The 27,969-nt window shown below is 45.5% G+C and overlaps 1 protein-coding gene and 2 long non-coding RNA genes across 6 annotated transcripts in view; 1 reads left to right on the plus strand and 2 right to left on the minus strand.

Annotated features, from left to right (window-relative positions):
* Positions 1-26,056, plus strand: part of TMCO4 (transmembrane and coiled-coil domains 4) — a 32,491-nt gene extending 6,435 nt beyond the window's left edge. For all 4 annotated transcript variants that reach the window (XM_062622871.1, XM_062622869.1, XM_062622872.1 and 1 more), the window contains exons 4-14: positions 1,789-1,816; positions 3,730-3,862; positions 7,339-7,436; positions 8,168-8,311; positions 8,787-8,906; positions 10,690-10,854; positions 11,343-11,479; positions 12,463-12,547; positions 16,837-16,954; positions 19,657-19,774; positions 25,514-26,056. In XM_062622871.1, coding sequence (XP_062478855.1) covers positions 1,789-1,816; positions 3,730-3,862; positions 7,339-7,436; positions 8,168-8,311; positions 8,787-8,906; positions 10,690-10,854; positions 11,343-11,479; positions 12,463-12,547; positions 16,837-16,954; positions 19,657-19,774; positions 25,514-25,804 — 1,437 coding nt within the window. In that variant the 3' untranslated portion in view covers positions 25,805-26,056. The remainder of the gene's footprint in view (positions 1-1,788; positions 1,817-3,729; positions 3,863-7,338; positions 7,437-8,167; positions 8,312-8,786; positions 8,907-10,689; positions 10,855-11,342; positions 11,480-12,462; positions 12,548-16,836; positions 16,955-19,656; positions 19,775-25,513) is intronic.
* LOC134165782 (uncharacterized) lies at positions 11,037-15,890 on the minus strand. Its single transcript, XR_009965648.1, has 2 exons — positions 14,920-15,890; positions 11,037-11,784 (listed from the first exon to the last, which is right to left on the minus strand). It is a non-coding gene; the product is annotated as an uncharacterized LOC134165782 (long non-coding RNA).
* Positions 18,278-27,715, minus strand: LOC134165781 (uncharacterized). The gene is made up of 3 exons (XR_009965647.1): positions 26,981-27,715; positions 19,312-19,423; positions 18,278-18,836 (listed from the first exon to the last, which is right to left on the minus strand). It is a non-coding gene; the product is annotated as an uncharacterized LOC134165781 (long non-coding RNA).
* Positions 27,716-27,969: the final 254 nt, after the last annotated feature.

The raw sequence follows: 27,969 nt of genomic DNA on the forward strand, positions 1-27,969 counted from the left end.
GGTGAAAGTCTTGTGCATGGTATTCTCAGGGAGATTGAAAGCACCAACCTCAAAATAAGACTGAAATATAATAACTGCTGCTTAGAGGAGGAAGCCAAACTAATTGTGAAGTAATCTAATCAGTGCTGACTGGGTTCAAGATGACTGCACAGCAGTACGTGCAAAGCCTAAACCAGCTCCAAAGAGCTGAGAATGCTCACTGGTGCAGATGCAATAAAAACAGGAGTTCCAGTTTATCACCTGATTACCTGTATCCATCCCTCACCTTTTGAAACGCATGGATGGAAATACTTAGGCCAGCAGAGAGGGAGAATCCCCTCCCTCAACCTGCTGCTCACACTTCTTTGTTGTTAGGGGCACAGAGGAGGCCTGATTCAGTGACTAACTTAACTTCAAAGGCTTATTCACACACTGGAAATAGAAAACCAGGGCTTCTTTTGGGTGAGCACTCTGGCCGTGGGGGTGCAGGATGAAGGAGCAGTGATGACTGCTTTGTACCCAGCCCAGCAGAAACCCTTATCCCATTAGGTTACCTTCTGGAAATCCTATCCCATTAGGTTACAGGACAGGCAAGCAATAGAAGTCTTCTCTGTGGATGGGAACAGCCACCCAGATACTCAGCAGTAGAGGACGGGTGGGTGAAAACATTAGGCAGCAGTGAAGTGAAGGTTTTAGGGCTATACCTCGTGAAAAAGCATGCATAGGTGGGAGCTCAGCTGCCCTAATCCTTTGGTTTCCCCAGAATGCCAGAGCTCTCTTTGCCTTTATGAAGTAGCAGACTCTTCTCATGTTAAAATGATAGTTGGAGCCCAGACACCTCCTTTTGCCTGGATAGTATCTCCAGTTGCCCCTCATGTAGCAGGAGTTGATTAAGGATGGTTTGTTTTCCCTTCTGCACTTCTCATGCAGCAGGGAAAAGATTAGAGACATTTTCACAAAACAAATTTTCCTCAGGAGCTTCTGGGACCAATAACCATAAATTCCCTGGCAGCCTCCTACATCTTTGGCTGCATTTTTTTGTGTTCCCAAAGGGCTGAAGGATTCCGTGTAAAATTCAGCTCTGCCTTTTTTGTGTGTAGGAGAGGGAAGCAGCTAGACTGAGCAAGTGCTTAGTGTTATAGCTACAGAAAGAACTTCACATTTGTCCAGGGACAATAAAAGAGAACACAGTAGTAAAACCACTGCCCTCTTTTTCATGGCTTTTTCCATAGAAACCATCTATTAGATTGATTTGTTTTTCAAATTCTTTTTATGGTTAAGAGCCAGCACAGAAGTCAAGTCCCTCAGCCTTAACAGATGGTCATAAATTCTGAGTTTTCTATTTTGGAGCATTTCATCCAACAGAACTTCATGCCAGTTCAGACTTACTGCCTAGAGCTATGAATTCTCAGAATGCCAAAGAAAATAGGGGCCACTGGTCCATTCAGACCTGTTCCTCACTGAGAATAGGAGTATATGTGACAATATATGACCATGTCCAGTGTAGTCACAGTGCTTTCAATTGAAACAGGATCACTAATAACAAAAATTATGGGATGCCTCAGCATATGCCAAGCATTATCTACTTCTCTCCAGCCATTTGTACCTGTATATGGAGAATTTTGAACTAGAAGTGCCTGGCTTTGCTCAGTGTTGCCTCGCTGAACTGCAGCTTGCTGCCTTCCCATATTGATTAGCTGTGATCCTGCAGTAATTGAATCATAGTCCAATGGATTTTCATGCCTCTGCTTTGATACCTCCGCTCATATATCATCACTTTTAACTTAAATATTCTTTTTTGCCTTTTAGGACCTTCTGTCCTTCTCTCTCAGAGATGGTAAGTTCACTTTGCATTTGGTCTTTGTGAAAATAATGTTGATGAGTTTACATTTGGTACTTAAAAATGCTCAAAGAGCTCAAGGTACCATCCTGTTTAATCTTAGCTTCCCTTCTGGCAAAAGCAGCACACTCTATCCCTGCATCCACCTCAGGAAAAGCAGCTCCTTTATTACAAATCATTAATCATACCTGTTAAAAATGGAATTGTTTATCTCCTTACCTTCACATGCCATGTACTGGTATACAAATGTGGTGGCAGAGAAGTTCTGAACTGAAATACCCAGAGTGAGATGGGGTTTCTCCAGTGTTTCCAGGCAAGCAGGTGACCTCTTTCTTTAGGAAGACAGGAAAGCTGGGAGGAAAATGCCAGCAGATTTTCTGCACATCACTTTTTGCCTAAAAAGAAAACCAAAAACTATTCAGGGAATAAATTCCTGAGTGTCCTGTGGAACCCGTTATAAATAAATGTGATTTTAGTCATCTATGACATTACACATAAAACAATTTTCTGCTTTCCAGTCCGTACCATGGATTAGTCTGATAAACTTCATGAAATGGAGACTGCCTACTGAACAAACGGTTCATTTCTAAAAGTAGCCTGGTTTATATCACCACTTGCAGGGTTTAAATCGCTGTTTTCACATGTTCTCACAGGAATGAACTCACTGGGTGCTCATTAGCCTGTGTCACTGCAGAACAAAGTACCATTTTTGTGCTTGCTTTATTTTTCATGGAAAATTGACAAGGCAGTTATTGCAAAACTACTTATTTTGCTAAGCTGGAATTGAAAAGAAATATATTTTCAAGCCTGGCTGATTTGCTGCCAAGCTGGCTGAGTAAAAAGCTAGGTTGTGGATTAGCAGACAGGAAGCAAGAAGGAAGGAACACATGCTTGGGCTTGCAAGATGTGACACATATCAGGGATGAAGTGAAGATAAATCCTTATCCTTATTTCTCAACCAAGCACAAATCTTTAAAGTAGTGTCATTAAAGCCTACCAGAGTAGTTTGGTATCTTGGTAATGATGGTAATAAACACAGATACTTAATCAATTGCCCAATGCCATATTTGATCTACGTGCAGCGGGTATCAGAAACCGTTTTTGTAGTTGGTTCTTGCTGGTATCTTCCAGACACCCTAGACAAGCAATTGCATTTTTCATCCCAGAGTGCAGCAAGAACTTTGTCCAAAGCCTCCCACTGGGAAGCAGCAGGTGCTACTGAAACAAATTCAGAAAGCAAGAGTTGCACAAATCATTTAACATCTATTACATTGAAAATGTCTTTTCTTTAAGAGCACCTGCTTATAAGCACAGGAGTAATCATTGCTCCTGTCACATGTTGTCTGAGGGCACTGTCCACTCCAGCATCTCCTGCAGCAAGGTATACAGTGATGCTGCTGGGTGAGCTTGTGTGTAGCTTTAAACTCCTACTGCCAGCAAGGTGAATTAAATATAAAGATTTTAAAGGTGCATTTTAAGCATATAATATCTTGCATTGGTGCATAGTTGAGGTGCACTGTGTCATGTTACACATACATATATTTGCTACTCCTAGCCTTGCTGAAGCATTTCTCTGTTGAGAAGGAAGATGCAGCCTATCCAGAGCCAAAAGGCCTCTGTCACAGAGGATAAAGACAGAAGGATTTGAGATCCTCTTTCTGCCATAGAGGCAATTACCTGGTGCCATGATTGTTTGCAGGAGGAGGTTTGCAGGGCAGAGGATTTCCCATTTATCACTCTCTTCTCTAGATAATAGGAGTTGTGTTCAAAGACACAGAAGAAGAAGAGGGCCCAAGGGAAGGAGCTGTGCTTGTATATGACATGATCCTCTAGCACAGCTGAGTGAGATACTTGCTGTCTAATCTGGTTGATGAAGGCTGATTGGTTTCCTGCTCTTCCCTCTCTTTCAGGGCACTATGATGCTCGAGCCAGGGTGTTGATCTGCCACATCACCTGGCTGCTTAGAATCCCCTTGGAGGAGCTGGAAGTCCTGGAGGAATCTCTGCTTGAAAGCCTGAAGGAACAAAAAGAGGAAGAGTCAGAGTAAGAACATTTGAGTTGACTATGGAGTCTTGCTTGAAAGCTCAGCAGTAATCTCTTGTGCCTAAGTCCAGTCTCTGATCATTCCCCTCGTGCCCGTTAGTGTAATGATTTGTGGCTTGATTAGGGTTGCAGAGCCCTCACAACACTTGAGCTGCACTGAGGAGCAGGAAGGCTCAGCTGTCTTAAAATCTGAGCTGAGACCCAACTTTGCAAGCTGGTAAGGGCCACTGCACATTGAACTACCTCATATCCTTGTTCCAGTTGCCTCTCCTAGGCTGTAGAGTCTTGTATCTCATCTCTTGTCCCAGTATCTTCAGCTAGAACTGCCTCTTGCAGAATGAAGTTCCTATAAATGTCAGGGTTAGATCCTCAGCTGCTTATTTCCTATGGATCTGTCCTCTGTGTCTGTTTAAAGACAGTTGTCCAATTCCTAATGATATCTGAGGGCAATAGCCTGCAACTTTAGATACTTGCAGATCTGACTCTTAATTCTGTGTTATTAATAGATCTATTCTCTAGATCACCACTTCTTAGATGTGAAACAGCCAAAAAGTTGTTGGTATCTGTAAGAAATGTAGTATTTTTACATTCCACTCATCAGGCAGGAATTGTACAAAGGTTTAGCAATAAGTGAGGCAGTAAATACGTCAATAGTGGACTTTCCAAGGGGTCATTGAGTATTTTTGCCTGTCAGCTCAGCAGACGGGCTATGAGATTAATCTGTGTGCTAATAAAGGCTTTAATCAATGTCCCTGACACAGTACAGCTCAGATATTACCGTGGAGTCCAAGCATGTGATGGGGATCTTTTAGTTAGAGCTTTATTTAAATAAAGGTTAACTTTATAGCACACTGTAAAAAGGGAAAGTCAGAATAATCTCAGAGATCATGGACTGCTAAACAGGACACCATCTAGCATGCAGGAGCAAGGGTTGCTATTAATGGGGACTGTTTTGCTGTGGCTTGTGGAAACAAACTCAGTCCTGGGCTTTTAGCACAGCAAAACCCCAATACTGAGGGTGGTAATTCTGTATTGACTGGACTGTGGATGCTGTAGCACTGAAAGATATAGCAGTGTGTCTGATAACGACAAGAGAAGCTGGTGAATTATGCTGCATATTTACAAACATGGCTTTCAAGCACTGCAGCTAGCTCCAGTGGGTTTTGTGTATGGTGGAAACTATGGATTTCACTCTTGTTCTTTGCCCAAATTGCAGCCATGGAAGTAAATACCTATTATATAAAAGGAAAAAAATGTCTTTATAGTGAGAGTCCATTTCTGCAGTGCTAAAACAAGGCAGAGATCTGTGGGGAACCAATAACCCTTTGCTTGTTTTAAAATTAGGAGTCAATGGGGAAAGAAAGCAGAACATGAACCTGTCAGCGCTTTGATCTCAGAGACCTTTTGGAGGCAGGGAGTACATTGATACCTGCTTAGGATGCTTCCAGCGTTGACCAGCCACTAGAAGAGGTTTTGTAACAGTAACAACCAAACAGGGTTTTGGCAGCTTCTGCATAGGTGTTTCTTACTGGTATTTGTCCTCCTGCCTTTGCTGCTGAGGATGTGTTGGACTGTGGCCCAGAACCTGCAAGGCTAAATGTACAGTCCTCTGTAGAACAATGCTCCAAACACTTAAATCCATATTATCAGCACCAAGCCTGTCCTGACTTGCAGGTGTGTGCCTCTCCTTGTTACAGGGTTCTGCAAGAAACTGGAAAACAGGACATCAGTGGCTCACTCATGTGTTCTTATGCCACTTTTCATCACTGGAAAATGACCTGAAATTCCACCCATAAAGTCTCTCTGAATGTAATTTGTGGTTCAGGCAAGAGCCTGCACCACCAAGATCACTGAGGGCAGAGAAGTATGAGAAGAGGCAGTTAATTACCACAGTGGATGAAAAGCAGCAATCAAGGGATAATTGTAATGCAGAAGCTATTAGGAAAGCAAAAGCAGTTGCTAACAGCTACAGAAGGAAAGCAATGGAAGGTAAAACTTGTCATGACAGTAGTTTTACTTACTGCATCTTCAGGCAGGATTTAGCTGCAAGCTATCTTTATAATAACACAAATTGCTCATTATTGGAAATTAAGGTGTATTTCAGCTCTCTGGAGCAACAGCATGTTGACTATAAAAGCTGATGAACCACTCTGCAGAACAGAAATTGCTGGATATTGCCAACTTAGGTATTAGACTGCAGCACTTGTTTGAAGAACACCAGGAATGGTTTCTTCCAAAGCCAGCCTTCTGATGAGGGACTGCATGCACAAACCAGGGCACATCCAAACTCCCCTTTGACCATGGGGGTGTAGCAAGTGAACTTAGTTATACTTAGAAACTGCAGAAGTGCCCACTGCAGGCTGCAGTGTTGTTCTCTGCAGACAGTTAATGTCTGCAGCTGCAGAAGGTAATACATGATGGAGGCTTTTTTGGAGCATCTCTGTGGAGACAAAGCCTCGGTGCCATGCAAGTCAGTGGGAGTTCTGCCGCTGACTTCAGCGACGCAGGGATTTCACCCACTGTGCTTCATTCTCCTCCTGCTGTGTTGTACAAAGCTGTATATTGTTTGGGACTCATCTCAAATTGTCTTTATCAAAATTACAGTGTGCTTAGGGGGTTCCAGGAAGGATTAGGCAATTATATGGGTAATGGAAATCCACAATTAGGCTAGGATTACGAGGGAAAATATCCAAGTTTGGAAGCAAGATAAATTCTCGTGTTTTGAGGCTCAGATTAACCTCTGCGTAAGCAGGCTGGAAAGAACCTTCCTCTGTAAACAACTTATTCCAATATACTCTGTTTCTTGCACTTTCCTTTGAAGGGGGAAGCATTTCTGGTAAAAGAGAAATGAAAGACAGTGGAGAGAAGCCAAAAGTAGTGCCTAATAAGTGATATTTGCTCCTTTTAGGTTGATTTACCTATTCCTGATAAGCCTGTTAAAATGTAGCTTAAATGCACACAGACAAAGGAACTAATGACTGTTTAATACCTATTCTATTATTACATTGTGATGTGCAATTCAAAAGCAGCTCAATATACACTCTGTTGCTGGGAAATAGTTCAATTCAGTGTTTGTTAGTCCAAATTCCCCCTATTCCCTTTTGTTCCAAACACTTTTCCCTGTTCCCACTTCACTTTCTTGTGTTAGTTTATGACACATAGGCAGTATATAGTTATTAAAATGACTTTGACTTTTTGTTTCTTATTTCTTACAAGCTTCATTCCTATTAGGAAGGGTTTTCCAAGTAAGTAACATCTGTTGGCTTTTGTCAGCAATTAAATCCTTTCAGTGTACATCTGTGGGTTTATGTCCATGCTCATGAATCTGAGTGTGTTGTCACAGTCCACACCTGCATGTTACTTTTTGTTGTTCCCAGTTGGGAGATTACACTGAGGAGAATAAAAGCAGGCTCTGATGTAGCACTGTAATGCGTCAGGCTTTTCCATCAGTGTTTGTGATTCTAATCCCCATCCAGAACTGCAGAAGCAGCAAGAAAAAAGAAGGAAAGAAGGAAGAAGTTGAAGAGGTACCTGCTCATTGGTCTGGCAACCGTTGGAGGCGGAACAGTGATTGGTGAGGCTGCCCCAGGAGCTTTGGAGACCTGCAGGCCTGAACTGCATGCACAGCACTAGGGGCAGAGGGGGGAGGCTATGACTGAGTTTCACATCCAGCAGCAGAAACCATCACAACTTTGAGCCCATGCTCTAGTTTTAAAACATTCACTGCTTTCCTTTGCCAAACTGAAGACAGTATGTTGCTTCAGATAGCAAAAAACCCACCCTAATCATCCAACCAACAACAAAAACCCCCACAGCAACAGAAGAAACCCCAAATCCAAGAGAAGTTTCATCCACACAACAAGGAAAGAATTAGCTGGGAAAGTTATTCCAGGGTAGCTTCACTGGCTGGGGGAAGTATTACACTGAGGTTGTCACCCTTAAAACATGTTTTCTCCCTTTTCACTCTTATCCTGTGTGTTATAAGTGGATCAGATCTTCAACTCTCAACTCAAAACTTCAACTCTCTAGTGTGAGACTAGATCAATATTTCCTAAGCAAACAGGGCACATCTCACCCCAGGCTACCTCACACTCTGACTTGCATTTCTGCTGAAGTCATTCAGAGAATCTGTGCAGAGACTCAGGGCCTGGGGAAGGACTCAGAAAGCCCCTTTGTCAGTGATGCCAAAAAGACCATCATCTGTACTCGTTCAGTAGCATTAGGAGCACTCACACAGCACGGGGAGTCGACTGCCTGATTTTAGAAGTCATAATAATCTAGTGATGTTACTTGTTGCATCTTCAGGCTTGACAGGGGGTCTTGCTGCCCCCCTGGTTGCTGCAGGAGCTGCTACAGTCATAGGAAGTGCTGGAGCAGCTGCTTTAGGTTCAACTGCTGGAATTGCTGTCATGGCATCACTTTTTGGAGCAGCTGGAGCTGGCCTTACTGGTAAGAGGGTGACCACACATTTCTCAGCTACTGAGGCACAAGATCATAGAATATTTTAGGTTAGAAAGGACCTTAAGCTCATCCAATTCCAAGCCCCTGCCGTGGGCAACCTTTCACTAAACCAGATTGCTCCAAGCCCTCTCCAACCTGGCCTTGAACACTGCCAGGGATGGGAAATGAAGGAAATGAAAGCTTGCTGCTCTAGGTTAGAAAGATGCTGCCATGGAAAGCAGCAGCTCCTACATCTGATGTCTGGTCTGAAGCAAAAAAAGCCTTCTGCTGGTTGCTTCAGATTGCACAAGCTCAGAAGGATCAGGCTGGCTCCATACCAAGTTCTAAGTAATGCATGGACTAGCTGAGGGTTTTGGAAAGGGAAAAACAACCCTATCCCAAGTTACTCTGAACGTCTACTGTTAGCAGAGTCTGTCCTTGCTGTGTGATTTCTCAATTTGTATTTCTGCCTTGCTGTTTGTAGGGTACAAGATGAAGAAGCGTGTGGGAGCCATAGAAGAGTTTGAATTCCTCCCACTTACTGAAGGAAAGCAGCTTCACATCACCATAGCAATTACTGGATGGCTGTGCCCTGGCAAATATGGTAAGAATAAGATGAGGAAACCAAGAGAAGCCTGAGAGCCATGTCTGGATCCCACTCCAGGCAGTGTTTGTGCTCTCATAGCCATGGCTTCCCCATACTTGCATGGCCTGGTGACTAAAACAGATCCCCTCTCAATATGAGACTTTGTAACCCAGTCTGCAGTCGCAGTCAAAACAGAGGAAAGAGAGAGGACACTAAATTGGTAGTGATAATAGGAGTGCTAGTCAGAGCAGGATTGTTTCTGTTGATAAATGCTATATGGTTTAGCTAGGAACGGTCTGTTTGGAGTGGATCATTTCCAGCACTAGTACAAAGTGTCTCACCTAGCTTGGAGACCTTATGTTTCTCCTCCAGTAATTAACAGAAAAGAGTATCTTTCTCCTGTGTCTGCCACCTAATGAGCTTTATTGGCAAGAAAGTTCTGTGAAGGATACCCTGTTAAACACAACACTCAAAACTTCCAGGCAGCAACCTTCAAAGGTCTGTAGTGTTTTGTTTGCCAATACAGCTTGTCACATAAAATATGCCAACTGTCTGATAGGTTCAGAACCTGACTGAACAGCTGCCAGTTTCTTCCAAAGCCTCATAATTAACACTGGGTATCATTAATGCAGAAAGATGTGTCTGTCCTCCCCCTTGTTAGGTTGCAGCTTGCTGTCAGATTAAGGTTATTTTCACTTTGCAGTACTGTGCTTTGCTTTCTCTCATTGTCTGCTTGCCAGGGGTCCAGATCCTCAGGGTTGGAGGGTTCCCAGGCACTGTTACAAAGACAAGTGTGTCCCTTCAGGAACCCTTTTGTGTCTGTTTGCCCTTAAAAGGGAGTTACAAATGACACACATTCTACTTCCATAACTAGCAATCTGCTATAATGTTTTCAAAAGCAAAACTAGGATTGTCATCCCTTTTCCTCCTTACAGCTGTATCTGTCTATTTACACACTCCCATGACTCCTTAAAACAGGATGGGATTTTTAGGGAATTCACTGCCTTGTGAGTTTTGAGCTCCCAGAAGCTGCCTGTCTGGATGTTCACAGAGCTGAGAGTATATTGTGGTATGATCTGACTTGGGGCTCTCTGCCCTGCACCCTTTGGAGAGGGAGCAGTATGGGAAGGGGTTAACACCTGGAGGGAAAACAACTCAACTGAAGCAGCTGAATGGCAAAGTAAAACTAACTGCAGGCTGGATGTGCTTGTTTTCAGACAGGATCATTGCTGCAGTCTTTGCCCACCTCACTCAAGTGCTAGGAAATTGCTCTGCAGTGGATTTTGACAAGATCTTATGTGTTTTCCATGCCTCTGGTCCCATTGAGCTCAGTCCACGCAGCCATTCAGCACTCATCTTTCTCAAGACAGGCCTTCCTTTGGCCTACATTAGAAGGTGGAGCTGCAGGACTCAGCCTGATGGCTGATGATAGGAGGAATGTCCTTAATACCTGACATAATTAGTGTTAATGTCCATCTGTCTTTGCAGTCTCTGAATCAATTGAATGGGTCATGAATTCTGAGCCTGTCGATGCTGAAGCCTCTTTGCCAAGGCAGCTAAAGCTACACAATTCCTTACAGAGACCAAAACCAGTGCAAATACAGAGTCTAAATCTTTATTTTTAAATATGATTCCTGATTTTCACAGTAGATCAGTGCATTCCAGGTTCTTTTCTAATTCTCTGTTGGGCTCATCCAGCCAGGGTGACCTCTTGTAGCCATGGCTTCAGACATGACTTCCATGAGTAAGCCGCTGTTGTGCTTTCTCTGACCATAGATTCTATCTTTACAACCTTCCTCAGGGAGCTTCACAGCACCATGGAGCAGCATGTTGCAGTCGAGTGAGCAGTATTGTCTGGCCTGGGAATCCAAGTACTTGATGGAGCTTGGCAATGCCTTGGATACCCTGCTGAATGGTTTTGTGAACATGATGGCTCAAGAAGCCCTAAAATTTACTGTCTTGTCAGGTAAGGATCTAAATCACATCAGATCCGTTCGAGTGGCTCTTGTGCAGTTTCAGTGTTGGTGTCTGTTTAAAGGAGTAGCTGAGATCCTCAGCCACACCTATAGTTTAGATTTGCTTTCCTGTCCTGCTGTGCCTCTGTGTCATTGTCTCATTCCTTCAAAATGACAGCTGGAAACACCTTCCTTGACGTGTGACTGTGTTTATTTCTCTCTGTTGTTACACTGGGTTTTACTGCTTTACATAAAGCTTTCAGACATGCAGGTTACATTCATGCACAGTGTCTGTTTGTCTCCATATCAGAACATCAGCTTCTTTCTTATCTTCCATCTAGCAAAACATTGCTTAAATCAGCTCTTGAGAAAGAAGAAACTGGAAATGACAAGTTCCCAGGTTTAGCTTTCAACTTCAGTGACCTGTCTTGCTTTTGATGTTTCCCAAGAGCAGCCCCGATTTGTGACTGTGCTGTGCTGTTTGCTTTGTGTGTGGCAGGTATTGTGACAGCTTTGACTTGGCCAACCTCGCTCTTGACTGTTGCCAGTGTCATTGACAACCCCTGGGGAGTGTGTCTCCATCGCTCTGCTGAAGTAGGCAAGCACCTAGCACATATCCTGCTCAGTCGACAGCAGGTAACTGGTTAGAAATGATCCAGGAATAATGGCTGGAAGGGATATGGCCTGTGGAGGTTAAGTTTTAGAGTCATGCTCCTTAACTCCCGAGTGATATCTTTCCAGAGACAAAAACCCTAATAATAATATGAAAAAAATGCTGCATGAATCTGGTTCATTGGGGAAAATAGGAGATCCCAAGTAAATCAGAGATTTGTACCATTTAACCTAAGCTTTTCTAATTGAAGAAGAGGAGATCCAGGTCATAATTGACAAGAGGCTTGACCAGCTCACCAAACAGCCTGGCCAACGCACCTAGTGGAAACCTGAGAACAGAAAGTAAAGATAGGTGAAAAGGGAAAGAGAGTAAAGAGTGTTAAAAATGCACCCTGATAAATACAAGGAAAGGCAATAAACTTGATTTCATATGAGCTCTTTGATTTGCTTGCGGGCTTTTGTTTCTGCCTTTTAAGCATCCTCTATTGTGAAAACACACATTCCAATGCTGGGGGCATCTCAAACTAGATAGCATGATGGCTAAAGAGTCCATTGCACACCTACTCCCTCCTTAACACGAAGAGCATTTTATGTTCTTGTTGAGCTTAGACTCCCTTAGATCTCACAGAAAATCTCATTAGCTTACCCCACATCATTTGTAGAACAACCACACAGTGCTGCTGTCAGTCAAATCTAGAAGCGGTCAATATTTTTGTGTTACACCTTTTTCTGTTCATTGAAACATTTCTAGGAAGAATTTGATCCTTGAATTAGGCTTTCATTTGGAAACCTCAAGCCAATGACAGCTTCTGGTTTGTTTCTGTTTGAAGCATCTACTTTATTGTAACTTGTGATCATTAGATTCTTTCAATTGACTTTTTGAATAGCGAAAAGATATCAAATATCAAAGTGTGTTTTGTGGATCAGGGTCTTGGGGATCACCTGGCCAGTGTCTCTTTCTGGGTCTAGAATAGTATTTGATGGCATTTCTTCCTTTTCTTTCTTAGGGCAAGCGACCTGTCACACTGATTGGCTTCAGTCTGGGTGCAAGAGTCATTTACTTCTGCCTGCAGGAAATGGCTCAAGAAAAAGGTAAAACTCACCTTCTAACCTTTTTCACCTTCATTTTCCTCACTGCCAGTAGAGAAGGTTTTCTTCCAAGAGAATCATAGAATCAAATCATGGTTTGGGTTGGAAGGGACCTTAAAGCTCATTCAGCTCCAACCCCTGCCACGGGCAGGGACACCTTCCACTAGAGCAGCTTGCTCCAAACCCCTGTGTCCAATCTGGCCTTGAACACTGCCAGGGATGGGGCAGCCACAGCTTCTCTGGGCACCCTGTGCCAGCCCCTCAGCACCCTCACAGGGAAGAACTTCTGCCTTCTATCTACAGAAGAGAAAGAGTTCTGGAACAGAGCTTGAGTCTTCTAGTATAAGACAAAAGCCTTAAACAAAAAGGTTTTGAAATGCATTTGGAGCCCAATTCTCCTGTCACTTCCACACATTCAGTGGATTAAATACGCAGTGCTCACTCGAGGTGCTCAGTGTGTCAGTTTGGTCTCCAGTCTGTAAACAACAACTTGACATTTAGTGACATTCAGCTGCTGGATCAGTCTGTGAGCTGCCCACACGATGCTGTGATCTTGGCAGAGGATGGCTTGCCTTTATTGGAAGCTCTCTGTAGCTATTGTAGCTGATTCCCTGAGTCCTCCCTTCCATTTAAGTCACTAAAATGCCACTGTCATCTGCTATTTTCATGGTAATTTTTCCCCAAAGTCAAGTATAAAACCATCTGTCAATTTATTACCCATTGTGGTTCTGTTTATTAATAGATTCTATTTTTGATTTAGAAAGAGAATAAAATGATGATCAGTTGATGCAAATTGCATCTTGGAGTTGAGTCAGTAGTGAGTGTGTGCCTGCAGCCTTCCCCCTCTGTGGCAGTTTACTTCATTAACCATCCAGCCTCACAAAGAGCCCCTAATAAATAAAGAGCTTTATAAAGGAAAATGTTCAATAAAGGCCAAGAAGGTGGGAATAGAGTCAAGTGAGGACAGAGCAGGTCAGCAGTTTCTCTCTTGACAGCTGTGTACCAGAACTTCACTTCTGGTTTCAGATCCAAGCCTTCAAAAACAGGAATTGTGGCCTCAAAATAAATCTAATCAAATCCAGAATGATCCTAATGGAGTTCTCCCAAAGCCAGAACCCAGATCCTAATCTGGCCCTAAATCTACTCTTCTTGTGTCCAAAGAATGCCAAGGGCTGGGATATTTCCAGGTTTTTATTTAATGGTGTGCAGCCTCGTGCTGGAATAAGGGGACTGTAGCTAAGGAATACAGGAAAGGAAATCATTAGGGGTCTTTAGGGTTGGCTGCCATTCTAAGGAAATCTTGCATTGTAATTATGTATCAGAGCAGCTCCCCACTGCACAGTGATCTTTCAGTTCCTTAATTGAATTATGAAAGCTGAGCTGTTGGTGAGATGAAAAGCAGCATGTTCAGTGCACATTGCCAAGGCACATTCCAGCGCAAGCCACAGAAGGAATGGAGCTGGGACCTGCGACATCTGAGACTCATTTGGGTTTGGGCTTGGACGTCTCACACAAAAGGAATACAAGGCCTAGACATGCAGCCTTTTGTATCCAGATGGCAGTGGCATTTCTGAGGACAAACAGCTAAGCACGGATTATCCAGTGAAACACCATGGCAGAAACTCAGATGCTGTTCACAGAAAACACTGTTCTGCAAAGCAATGAAATAACCTTTGGGATAGCTGATCACAAATGACTCTGGAAGCCAGAGCTCAGGAGGTTTTCAGAAAATGGTATTAGAGCAGAAAATGCAGCAATGACCCGTTAGAGACAAGTTACTGCATAGGGTGGTTATTGGTCATACTTCTTCATCACAATTCCCATGCATTTAGTGAATAAGTAGAGTGAACTATTGATAATTGCTGTTACCACCAGAACCTGAACCTTGGAACCAAACTAGGTGACGAATCACAGTGTACTGATTTATCTAATGCTGAAGAAGTTCTTCCCTGTGAGGGTGGTGAGGAGCTGCCACAGGGTGCCCAGAGAAGGTGCCCAAGGACTCTGAATTTCATTTAGCTCTATGGTATCACTCTTGGTCTCTCTTTACCAACATGATTTATGAATAGATATTGATATATTGGTTGGGATTTTAGGAAGGTAGCAGAGCTGCCCAAGATTTCTCATTCAATCATGATTTCTACTGGAATCCCCCAGCTGTGACTGTCTGATAAGAGGAAGATTTATTATGCATCAAAGTTAACATTCCTTTTCAGCAAATCTGCCCCATCCCTGGCAGTGTTCAAAGCCAGGTTGGACTGGGCTTGGAGCAAGCTGCTGTAGTGGAAGGTGTCCCTGCCAGTGGCAGGGGGTTGGAACTGGATGAGCTTTAAGGTCCCTTCAACCCAAACCAGGCTGGGATTCTGTGATCTTACCAGGTTTTATTTTTTGCCCCCTCTTCTTTATTTTCCTGCCTGTGCAGTCTTTATTGTTCTTCATCATGGAACAGTTTTGCAAACTGGGAAACAAGAGTGTCAGCACTGTAGAGGTCAGTGATCTGTTCTCAGGTTTCTGTCAACAATTCAAAGTGTGTATTTTTCAAGCATTTTAGTTCTAAGCAAGAAATAAGCTGTACAAAGCACTGGAGAAACAAAAGCTTCCAATGCCTTGCCCAAATGTCCAGGATGCTGATGAATTAGCTGTGTGTTTATTCAGTTGGTTCACACTATGGCCAGGGAATTTAGTACCTTGGTTGGAACAAGCTCGCCATTTGAGAGGCTTTGGGTTTCTTTTCTTTTTGGCTAAGCTCTTGAGCGTCTTTTTCATTGCCCATGATTGCTGGGAACAGGACTTTATTGCTCTCAGATTACACTACCAAAATGGAATAGCTCTTTGCTGTTCTCCATTGGTGCAAAATTTGCTTTGCAATAAGAAATAATACCACAGCAGCTCTTTTGGATTGTTGGCAGGTGCTGGGATTTACACTGCAGAGAAAGACCCAGGCACTGCATGCAGCTCCAAGTCCTTTCCTGCTATCAGGGGAAGGAAACCAATTGATTTACGTGTAAAAAACCAAGTCAGGCAGCACCTCCCCATCCAAACTTGAGGTGCTATGCACTCATTCCCACTTTCACATCCCCACAAACTTCAGCATACAGCTTACAGCATGCAAAGGCCAGCCTGGGAATGGTTTGGCTCACAGCTTGTGAATGCTGGGCTCCCAGGGCCGGCGAGTATGGATTTGGCATGCTATGCCCATGAGCCTCCAAGGACTCTGAATTTCATTTAGCTCTATGCTATCACTCTTGAGCTCTCTTTACCAAGATGATTTATGAATAGATATTAATATGTTTACTGGAATTTTAGTAAAGTAGCAGAGCTGCCCAAATTTTCTCATTCAGTCATGATTTCTGGTGGATTGCCCAGCTGTGGCTGTCTGATAAGAGGAAGATTGATTATGCATCCAAGTCAACATTCCTTTTCAGCAAATCATGCCCTGGGCACCCAGGTTAAAGTGCCCTTTATGAAAATCAAACAAATTTGGTAGATTATCGAAGTGGGTCTGGAGAGTCCCCCACTGCAACCTGCATCCAGCTCTGGGGCAGCAGCACAAGAGGGATGTGGAGCTGTTGGAACAAGGCCAGAGGAGGTCACGGAGATGCTGCAAGTGCTGGAGCAGCTCTGCTCTGGAGCCAGGCTGAGAGAGCTGGGCTGGGGCAGCCTGGAGAAGAGAAGGCTCCTGAAGGGGAGACCTGAGAGCAGCTCCAGTGCCTGAAGGGGCTGCAGGAAAGCTGGAGAGGGGCTTGGGACAAGGGATGTAGGGACAGGCCAAGGGGAATGGCTTTAACCTGCCAGAGGGGAGACTGAGATGAGCTCTTAGGCAGAAGCTCTTCCCTGTGAGGGTGCTGAGGTGCTGGCACAGGGTGCCCAGAGAAGCTGTGGCTGCCCCATCCCTGGCAGTGTTCAAGGCCAGGTTGGACACAGGGGCTTGGAGCAAGCTGCTCCAGTGGAAGGGGTCCCTGCCTGTGGCAGGGGTTGGAACTGGATGAGCTTTAAGGTCCCTTCCAATACAAACCATTCCAAGCCATTTCTCCCTCTTCCCATCAGTCTTCCCCCTTCACTATGTCAGGATTTCCAGTTTTCACATTTACTGACTCCAGCTTGAACTGCAGACACAATTTATGCAGAATGATGTTCAAGATCCTCCTTTCTGCTGCTCCTGTCTTTAAATCACAGAAGTGTTGAGTTTTCCATAGTACACATCAGAACCTACCCCCTCCTTCACGGATGTGTTAAAATACATTTCCTGATCTGTCTGCTCAATCTGAGCTGTTCTACTTTCATCTTTACAGACTTCCAAGGCATCATTGAAGATGTGGTCTTACTGGGAGCTCCAGTGGAAGGAGATCCCAAGTACTGGAAGCCTATTGCAAAAGTGGTGTCGGGCAGGATCATAAATGGTTACTGCAGGTCTGTACGTGCTTCATTGTCCTGGTATCACTTTGAAATTATTTCATTAATTTATCTCTTTTAGACATTGTAAGTGAGTAATTGTTCAGCTGGTGAGTATACTGATTCAGTAGCAGCAGAGATGGCAAGTGTCAGAGCCTCTTCCTGCTGAGGGTCTCTCCCTCAGATCCTTTTGGATGCCAGTCTTCAGGAGACACTGAAGGCTGGTCTGTGTCCAGCTCTCTGCTCTCTGTGATGCAAAGGAAGCCTGAGGTGCTCAGTGTGTGTGTCCTGTTTGTACAGTGGCTGTGTTATATCAGCTTAAAGCTGGGTCAGTGTATTTGTGTGCATCATTTGACATATTCTAAGGCCCCTTTCAATCTCAGCTTGGTGTAAAGGATTACAAATACAGCCCTTTAGTTCACTGACAGGTAAAGAATGAGAATTAAAATCTAAGAAAGCTTTGAGATACAATTCACCAGGCACTGCTGGTGGGGAGCAAGAGAAGGAGCTCAAGCAAATTGATGACTTTTTATATCTAGAGTCAGTTTCTGGTCAGGATAGTCCATATGACCAAGATATTTTACTTACAAAAGAGGTACAGTTGGAATAGTTGTACTAAATTTACTAAGGATGGGGAAGAATAGAAACATTACCTTGAAACCAAATAGCAGCCTTTAACACTGCTTTGCAGAGTGTGCTGGGTGAGGAGAGGGAGATTCAGAGACATGAAACAGCTGAAGCAATCTTATAAAAGCTAATCAAGAATTCAAGTGATGGTATCAAATCTAATGACTCTGTATTGGGAGATAATTGTGACCAGAACACTGCTTACCACCACAATTGGAAAAGGGGACATTAAAATGAAGGAATGAAGCAGGGAAGACTAAAAGTATGGAGAAAATAAAGTGAGACATAACCAGACAAGAAGGTTAGTAAAGAACATGTAACTGCAAGTCAAGGCAGCCTATAAAGCCATGAGCCTGGGTCAAGGAGGGCTGAAAATGCTGCTGGTACTTTCTGTACACACATACATGTGTATTTCTATGTGTATGTAGGTGTAAGATGAGGTTGTAGATTGTTGCTTTTGTCCTTTCTGGATCACAGGAGGTTTTACAGCCGCTGGAGGTGCAAATCACTGACAGGAGTTCTGCATGTGACAGAAGAAAAAGGCAATTCCTGCCTCCTTGGCAGTGCTTCTGGGGTCCTCCAAGCAGCCAGAAATGCTGGATGCAGTTGTAGCATGGAACTGAATTTGCCCTGGCAAATATTCTTCCTGCCTGTGTTATACAAACCCCAATTTCACTCCAGAAAGCTTGGTGTATTCATTTCCTACAGTACGAAATCCCCCCAAAAGATCTTGTTATAGTTCCAAAGTCTGCGTGTGCTGTTGGAATAAAACAGTGTGTGTGTGTTTGTGCCTGTGTGTGTGCAGTAGTTTGGTTTGTCTCTGCTCATGAATCGAATGTTGAATGCAAAATGATGTAGAAATTGTAGCTTGTTGCTCCCAGACAGGATGAAGCAGGTGAGGAGCCTGTCACCACTCTGCTGGTTCTACACTTTGCCCTCAGTGCTGGATTTGAGGGTTACTAAGTTAGCAAGAGGGCAGCTGGAGGAGGTAGCTGAGAGATAGGGAGAACTTATGTGAGTCTATTAGATATGAGAGAAGGATTATACAAAGATTTAGTGGTATGACCTCACCTGATGCCTCTGGTCGCTCACTCCTACCAATTGTGGCTTTGTTCTGTCACTTTAGGAGTAACTGTGTTTAGATCAGATGAGTTACATTGAATAGAATTCCTGCACGATCAGGTGTGGGCCCAATTTCACAGACTCATACAGTTGTTTGGGTTAATTTGTTGAACTCCAGGCCAGTGTGACTTGTCTCCTTTAGCTCTGCAGCCTGAGAGGACACAGAGAGTGAAACCCAACTGTCAGAGCTGGCCCATCCCATTTCACAGCAGGGTTACAAATTCCTAGTGGGAAACCTTAACCAAATGAGTCAGACTCACTCAGCCTTTGAAAGAACCCGTGCTTGAGTAGCAAGGATGCATTGCAAAGGTTTTGCAGAGCTCTCTGTAGATTTACAACTTCTAACGTAGACCATCTTGGAGTGGACAGGAGCAGCTAGAAACAGACACCTGTGCAGGTGTATTTCACCTCCTGCCATCACAGAGTACAAACACCACAGCTTAAATCTACTCCACAGTATTTAGGTGCACAGATTTTACACTGTTGCTCAGCCCAGGAGGTTATTGCCAAAGGACTCATCATGCTACAGTCCACCCTGACACTGCTGCAGTGACTTATGGCTATGCTGTACAGTGGGAACAGACTCTTCCTTATTCTGTCATTGAAACCATGTGTTTGTACTGTACCTCTAAATCAGGAGCACCCCGAGGAGCTTCACAGTTGATCTTTATGTCAGCAACATTGGTGGTGTAGGCCTCATCATGCTGGCAGCTCTCTATAGGCTGGAGAATGTTCTACCTGTTAGTACATTAAAAAAGTTAAATATGTGAATGTGTTGCAATCTCTAAGCAAATACAGAAAGGAATAGAAGGGTCAGGTTTTTCAACCTGCTGCACATAATAGAGGCTACACCCATGACTCAGGATTCAATTCAGACTTACACAACCATGGCCTAGGAACCTGCTGTGATCTCTACAAATTACTTTGCTTTGGCAACAGGATTTATTCGTGCTCTTCTGCTCTGCTCCTAGGGGGGACTGGCTTCTGGGGTTTGTGTACAGAACCTCTTCTGCCCAGATCAATGTTGCAGGCCTCCAGCCAGTCGACCTGGAGGACAGGAGGATGGTAAACATGGACCTTTCATCTGTAGTAAGTAATACTACTGATTTGCTCAGTGTTTCCTTTGCTTGCAGCACTGCAACTTCACAGTCATTGATGAGAGGAGAATGGGATCCTGAAGAGAGCGCCTCTGTGTGCTTCCCTTCCCTACTGATCTCACACTTCACTATAGATTTTGTTGCCCAGCCAGCACTCAGTATTGAGCAAAATAAGGAGAATCTGCCTCTCTTTTTGGGTATTTTGAGGACTTTTTTGTTGTGAAATACCTCATCCTGGAGACAGAAAATGCCATTATCTCCAAGAAAGATCCTGGTGTCTTGCAAGCCCTGTAGAGGGCACATAGGTAGGATTAGCAGCTGGGAAACCTGGAGCTCAAACACACTGCAGTCTGCAGCCTTGTCTTGGTGGAGCCTTCAACATCATTCAGGTCCATACAGGGACAAGTCCACAGACCTTGTACCTTGGTCCTCTGGGCTGCACTGGTGCTGTGGTGCAGGAGCCAGTCTCTAATTGCAGCAGCTCTATGATGAGTTGTTGGAGGTCTCCAGGAAACAGAAAGATACTCACCCATGTGCCTGGTAGACATCAACTTCCTCAAAGCTATCCGGTGTCATTAATGAAAAGCCACTGGATTACATGTCTAGCAATGTTCAACTCAATTACCTTAAGCAAACTAATGATCTCATTGCTTTGTCTTCACTGATGAGTGAGCTCTTTCACAGGAATTCATGCAAAACTTCCTTGTTTATCCATATACACAGTGATCTTGGACACACAGTTCTTGTTTTGCCACATCTTCATGTTTTAGTTCATTTTTCACTCTGCAAAGTGGATTGGAAGATGCTGCAGTTTGAATGTCCCCACTGTCAATGCTGCTCTGGAGCCAAAAGCACTCAAGTGCTTTCAGATTTGTTGGCACACCAGCCTGCTGAGCCTATAAGTACACAACTGTTACCTGCTCATTTCATTCGTTATACCTGAGCCATGGCCAGTCCTTGCCAGAAAATACAGGGCTTAATGCTCTACAGATCAAATAGAGACCCTGCAGAACAAACTAGAGGCTTCCCAGAAGGAAATGCTGTAGTAAAGGCTTTTAAACATGGCCCAGCACTGTTGTTTTTCCTGTATCTTTGCATCTCACTGGGTTTTCTAGGTTTGCATTTCCACATGTGCCCAGAGGCAAGTTCTTCCCCATCCCCAGAGTTGCCATTAGTCACTTGTGAGCAGTGACATCTGTTGCTGGCATGAAAAGAAGAATGGCCAAAGGTGTCAAGCGGTGTTGGCATTGGGTGACTCCTGTCAGCTCAGCCCATGTTCCTCTCCTCTTTTTGACTTCTCTTCAGAAATTCTCTTTCTGTTGACTTTCTGCTTCCTGGACTTTGAATTCCCCAGAGCCATGCAGACTCCCTCCTGCCTGGCTGGCAGCAGCCCCAGTGCCCCCAGAGCTGCAGTATTTACAGTTCTAAATGAATAAGCTTGCAGAGCTGCTATCTGCTCATCTTCCATTGCTGTGCATCTGTACCCAGACAGCCCAGTACTGCTCTCCTTTCAGAGGGAGCTGACACTTCCACTTGCTTCATCTGACTGCAAAGCACTGGGGTTGGAAGCAACTCCCGCAGGAGGAGAAGCCGATCTTGATGAGGTATCATTGTCTGGATCCATTTTCCAGACCATGGAGCTTTATGAAAAGAATTACAGAACACTCTGATGAATATTTGACAAGTGAAAGGAGCAAGAATGGGCAGGAAACACTCAGGGGCAATCTGTTTTAAAGCAAAGATGGATTTTGCTGCAAGTACAGTGCAGAGAGAGTTTCTGCAATGGGGACTGGCTCCATCCCTGCAGATGCCTTTGCAGGATCCCATCCCCAGGAGTGTCCTGCCAGGAATAAGAAAGGCTGAGCTGTGCCAGCATAACAAAGCATAGGTGATGCAAAGGTGCTCAGTGTGAAAGTATTATACAGGCAGCCTCCCTACTGATTTAGGCATCTCCCTGCCCATCCATGATGAAAACTGGGCTGGGTCCAAAGAGCTTGGTTCTTTTTTCCTCAGAATCCTCAAATAAGTGGAGGACTAAGAGCTCTCAGTATAAACAGGACTAAGAGATTCCAGTATGAACAGGGATTCACCTCTGAGGCATTTACTGCGTGTCTCTCGTGATTAGTATGGGTTTTAGCTAGCTGTCATTAAAAAAACAGAGAAAAAACTGTCCTCCCACTCAGCAAATGCAGTTATAAAACCTTCCTAATGGTTACAATGGGGCTGATTTATCCACTAGATTTATTTGACAGCACCTGTTACAGAGACCGAGGAAGCAATTGAGCTGTGGTGGGTTAGACTGATTGCTGCTTGTTCAGATGGGCTATTGGAGATGACATCCTGCATTAACATCTGTGTGTTGCAGAGCTGCTCCAGTCAGAGCACAGACAGTGTGTGCTCAGGCGGGTTCACAAGTCAAGAACAGGGCTTTCTCTGGGCAGTTTAACTGCTGCAGAAACCAGGAGTGGACTTGAAAGCAAAGGAGTAGGAGGAATGTGTGGTGGGAAGTCCAGCAGAGAGCATGGATAGGCCATGATGCCTTCCAGTGTCTGAAGGGGGCTACAAGGATGCTGGAGAGGAGCTCTTCATTAGGGACTGCAGCGATAGGACAAGGGGTGATGGGTTCAAACTGAAACAGGGGAAGTTCAGGTTGGAGATAAGGCAGAAGCTCTTCCCTGTGAGGGTGCTGAGGTGCTGGCACAGGGTGCCCAGAGAAGCTGTGGCTGCCCCATCCCTGGCAGTGTTCAAGGCCAGGTTGGACACAGGGGCTTGGGTGACATGATGAAGTCTTTCCTTTCCCATGCTGCTAATGGCAGATAAATTCTCCTTTTCTTATTCTTCACCAGCACATGTGGAGCCTGCCTTGGCTTTGCAAATGGAGAGATCTGTGTGGTGTCTGGAGATGATCCTGTTATCATCCCTCCTCAAACACACTGGTCTCTGTCCCCTGGCCCTCTCCACCCAGAACTGCTCCATCACTATGGAGAGCAGCATCACAGCTCAGCTCATCTCCAGGGAGGGGGCTGCAGCTCCCATAAACTGAACTGTGTCTTTATGGCACTTACTGCACCCAACAGAAAGCCTTCAGTTGGAATTTTAATAGCCCATTATTCTCAATGACATTTCTGGTCCTTTGGGGTGGATTTGAACTATGGAAACCTTTCCAAAGTACCAGACTGATTGCTCCTTCCAGCTGACTGATGGATCCACCTGAGCAGTGCTGTCACCTGTAGTAGCCCTTTGGAGATCAGGCAGTGCAGTGCTGTTGTCCCACATCAGAATTAGTGATACAGGCAGCTTGTGCTTTCCAGTGCGTCAAAGCAGCCATAAAATAAGATACCACAGGGGAGAAGTCACTGATGCACACTGATAAACCTACCCCACTGCTTGCATTTCCTTATAACGAGCATAAATGTATTTGCTTTGGTTACAAGAACACTGTTCTATTCCATTTGTTCCAGAATTCCTCCTGCCCTTTGTTCTGACAGATATTGAAGCAACTTTTTATTTCCCTTTAATGCTTTTATTGTTCCTTGTAACGTTTTCAATGTTCCCATCCCATCTCCTGTGCAGCCAAGCCAGTGGAAGAATTCAGCACAGGAAAACAGGCTTTTAAGAGATGGAATCACTACATTTTCCCACCAGGATGGCTGCACAGCTTGAAAGCAGCAAGAAAATGTGTTTGCTGTTCTTTTGCTGATGGCTCGGTACTTAAGGTCACAGTATTGGATTTGGCACATATATTCTATAGCAGAGAAAGAGTCCTACCTCCTCTTAATGCTTCTCAGGGCTTGCCTTGGTCTGGCTTTGTGGAATTCTCTCCTGGGCCATCCTGGAGACAGAATTGAGTTTCCTTTCAAGACGTTTAGAGCAGGCATCTGAGACAGGCTTTCAGAAGGCCTAAGCTTCTCTTTTAGCAGCACAGGGAAGGTTCAGCCCTTCAGAACCACTCATACCCAGCACCTCTCAGTGATCATGGCACTCGAGGAATTCCTGCTGCTGGATGATGCGGAGTTACAAAAGTCTTCTCCTTAGGGGGGCAGAGGAGATTTGTTCTCCCTAGTAACTAGAGAACATGACAGGCTGAGAAATTCCTCAGTGCTGATCAGGACAGGTTGGTGACTGCAGAGGTTTCAGAGCACCCAAACAAGAGCCTTCCCAACCCCTCCCAAAAAGCCCATTTCCTCCTTGTTTCTCCAACACTGCTCGTTTCTCTCTTTAGCACCAAGCCCCCCTGGTGAGCAGTAAAACGTTCAGCCTTGTTCAGAGAACAATGCACACCACAGCCAGTCCATTAGCCCTTCAGTGGTTATTTTAATTAACTAATCTGTTGGAAACAGGCAGAGCCCATTGAGCCATCTGGGCTGGTTAAAGCCACATATTGCATTAGTAATGTGCTGATTAAAAACTTCATTTTGCTCCAAGTCCCGAATGCATCCAAATGTTACCACTCAGAAACTGCTTCCTGCAAACAGCTCCGAGGCTTGAATTCCACCCATGCAGGAAAGGAGGCTTCTTTTAGGCTTGGGTCAAGGTGTGCTGCTAAGCCTGGCTGCTGACTTTGCAGGGAAGGACCCAGCCAGACTAGCAAGGAGGGAGGAGGCCGGGTTTCTTTGCAGCCCCTTCCTGGGAAGCAGGAAACCTGGGAATGTGGTGTCAGGCATTCCCTGCTGTGGAAATTCCTTAATTCCTAGCAACACGTGGGAAAAGAAGAGGTGGTGTTGCCTGAGAGAGTTTCCTGCCTGGGTCAGGAATGGTTTAATTTGCTAGAAACTGAATTTACCAGAGATGCTTAAATATCTTAGAATGCAAATCATACCTTGCACAGGAGACCTGAAGCAGAGAAGGCAGCTTCTGCCTTCAGCCTGTTGGCCTTTAGCATCTAACAATAATCACAGAATCCCAGACTGGTTTGGGCTGAAGGGAGCTTAAAGCTCACCCAGCTCCAGCCCCTGCCACAGACAGGGACCCCTTCCACTAGAGCAGCTTGCTCCAAGCCCCTGTGTCCAACCTGGCCTTGAACACTGCCAGGGATGGGGCAGCCACAGCTTCTCTGGGCACCCTGTGCCAGCGCCTCAGCACCCTCACAGTGGAGTACAATCACCTGCAGAGGAGGTTCTCTCTCCTTCCTGCGTCCTGTCTGGAATGGAGCATTCCAGCCTCCATCTCAGAAGGGTTTATCTTATCTCAGCAATCACTCACAGTAAAACTGTGTGTGTTTGTGTATTGCTGACTTTAATTTGGCTCAGGCTAGCCTCAGGCTCCCAGTTTCCTATAGTGTGGGCCAGGTCACTGTTTCCAGCCAAGAACCTTTCACACACTTGGTAGCTGTTCTGAGATTGAATTACTATATTACAATTAAGATAATCTTTGCTTTTAGGGACCTAAGGCACGATGAGGGCACTTGACTGAGCAGAGAGTGGGGAGCTGAACTAAGACAGCTCGTCTGGTATCTCTGCCCATGGCAGATTATGCTTTGTGGTACCCAGAATCTGGGGGTTTGTAACTCAGCAACGTCCGAGCACTTAAACACCCCTTAAAGGAAAACTCATCCATGCAGGGAGCAGCAAGCTCAGGTTATCAATGGGCACCTGCATTTGTCAGACCTCTTTTTTCCAGCCTTTCAGAGCTAAACCCAAGTCTGATGATGTTGGTGGCTCCTGAGCTGAAGGACTTGCCTGAGCCAGGCTCCCCACGGCCTCCCCACTAACAGGACTCTTGTTTTCTGCAGGTCAACGGCCACCTGGACTACATGAAGCAAATGGACACGATCCTCAAAGCTGTGGGCATAAAAACCAAGGAAGAGAAGGGCAGTGGCAGCTTCTCCACCCCTCCAGCCAGGCAGTCCCAGCAAGCAGTGGGCAGTAGGACTCGGGAAGAGGAAGGCACTGTGCAGGAGGAGGAGGAGGATGAGGATGTGGCTGCAAGTGATGCTCTCCCAGCCAGTGCTCACTGCCCAGATTCCCCCAGCCCTGTCCTGGGAGGAACCAAGGAACAGGCAGCAGGGGAAGGAGCACATTAGAGCTCTGTGCTGGGCAGAGATGCTCAACCAGCGCTAAAACTGCTTCCAAAGCACTGGCATTCCCAAAGGAATATCGGTAGCACTGGCAGAGCTGCAGCTGCAGGTTTCAGACCCTCCTGAGAGCCTGGAGCATGGCACCAGTGTGTCACTGGATCAGAGCTTATGGAGCAGCTGCCCACAGCATCTCCCATGGAGAAGGGGCTGATTCCTGCCTGAATCAGCCCTGCTCCTCAGGAAGCGCTTCCCTCCTTGCACAAAGTGGGTTTGTCCTGGGAGGAAGCAGTTCTCCCCATCAGGGGCTGTGTTTCTGCTGTGGAACTCTTGGGAAAGAGGTGTCTCTGGGTACTTTGAAGCAGATTGAGGAGAGGGGCTCTAGGAAATGAACCCCCCTTTTGGTGGTCGATTTGGCTTTGGCTTTCACTACATCCCAGTGCCCACACTTCAGCTCTGCTGAGTGAGGAGGTGAAGACCTGGGGCTGCCTGGCTCCTCTCCCTGCCTGCTGTAGGTTTGGTGTGCAGGCTTGGGCATTTCCCCATCAACACGACTGGGAGCTGAGTGCAGTGAGTGCTCGAGGTGGAGACACACTTGGAGACCCCAGGTGAACACAGCAGAGCAAACAGAGTGGGCTGGTTGTGCTTTAGTGCTCTGTAAAACCTCCTCCCAGGCTTTGCAAGCCAGCAACCCACAGAGACTTTGCTTTTGTGTCTCACACACTTCTCCAGCCTTGAAAGTCCCCTCCAGGCATATTTTTCATTGGCTTAATACTTGGCATAGGATGAATCTGTTTAATTTCTGCCTCCTTCCGTAAGAGCTAATTGGTATCCGCTCTCTGCTCCCCCAGTCTCACACCGGAGGGAGGGACCCCACTTTACATCTGCCACCACACAGAGCCTTCCAAACCCATGTGGGACTGATCCACATCTTCCATCAGAGGTTCTTTTCTGACCTGTTTTGCTGCTGAGCCCGAGCAAATGCATCTACCAGGAACAGGGCAGGAGGAGAAACCTTCTCGTGTAGAAACACCTCCAGATCAGAAGGTCTTGACTCATGAGAGGGGAAGGAGCACGGCTGCAGCTTCCCGTTTCACACACCAAGTCCTTCTCCTCCCTCCCTGTCCCAGCAGCTACTTTAATACCCACCTTCCCTTCCCTTCCCGAGCTTTGTGCACACCTTACCTGCAGGTGACTTCTCCTGAAGTCCAAAGTGTGGCTGGTTTGGGGTCTGACGTTGTTGGGGGCTTTTCCTCTCTCCACATCCTGCTGTCATGGGGCTCGGTGCTGCTCAGTGCTGATTCCAGAGCAGGGCCTTGGAAACATCCCAAGGACTGGAAGCCCCCAGCCTGTTTTGCAGGGCAGTGCTGTTGCCTGCAGGAAAGGGCCGTGATTCCTCCGTGGCATCAGAAGCTTTGTCCACAAGCAAGCACCTCATTGCAAAGAACTGGCTCAGTGAGTCGTGGTACTGCTTTTGACCATTTGGCTTGAAGAAGCTCCATCCATCTCCCACATCCTGTGCCTGCTGATCCGGTCACCTCACACACTGCACCCGGTGTCTGCCAGCTCCTTTTGCACTGGAGCTACAGCCAGAGTGTGTTTATACGTAAAGCAGTTTAAGGGCAGATGCACTCACTTCATGCTCGATGCCAAACCCCATCTGTCCTCAGGTAGGTACCAAAAGTGCACGACCCCTTGTGCTGTTTGGACCCGGGCTCAGTCCTGCCACAGGCACTGCTGGCCCTGGGGTGGGGGGCATTTATAGCAAGGAAACGTGGATTTCTTCATACCAACCCCTTGTTCAGTTCTGGAACACACGTGGGTGATGTGGAAAGAAAACCAATGCAATTTGCTTGGTGTGTGGTGGCTTCTTCCAGCATCCGGTCCCGCAGGGATGGTTTGTCTGGATAACAGCGAGTGCTTGGAAAAAGGCAGCAGTCTGATTCCAAAGGGGCAGCCCCGGCCCATCGCTGCGTCAGGAAGGCACTTGAGGAGGGATTTGCTAAAAGCACTCATTGGGTTATTCCACGTTTGAAGTGCCCACTTGCTGCCTTAGTCACTTTTCTCTCTGCTGGTGGCTGCGGAGGGGCTGGAATTGTTGTTTAAAAGACAATATTTGGTTACATTTTCATTGCAAAGGGAATAAAAAGTCTATTTTTTTAACCACATCATCT

The sequence above is a fragment of the Pezoporus occidentalis genome, unplaced genomic scaffold (assembly GCF_034315485.1).
Source record: "Pezoporus occidentalis ecotype Australia unplaced genomic scaffold, CSIRO_AGI_Poc_V1 ctg249, whole genome shotgun sequence".
NCBI lineage: Eukaryota > Metazoa > Chordata > Aves > Psittaciformes > Psittacidae > Pezoporus > Pezoporus occidentalis.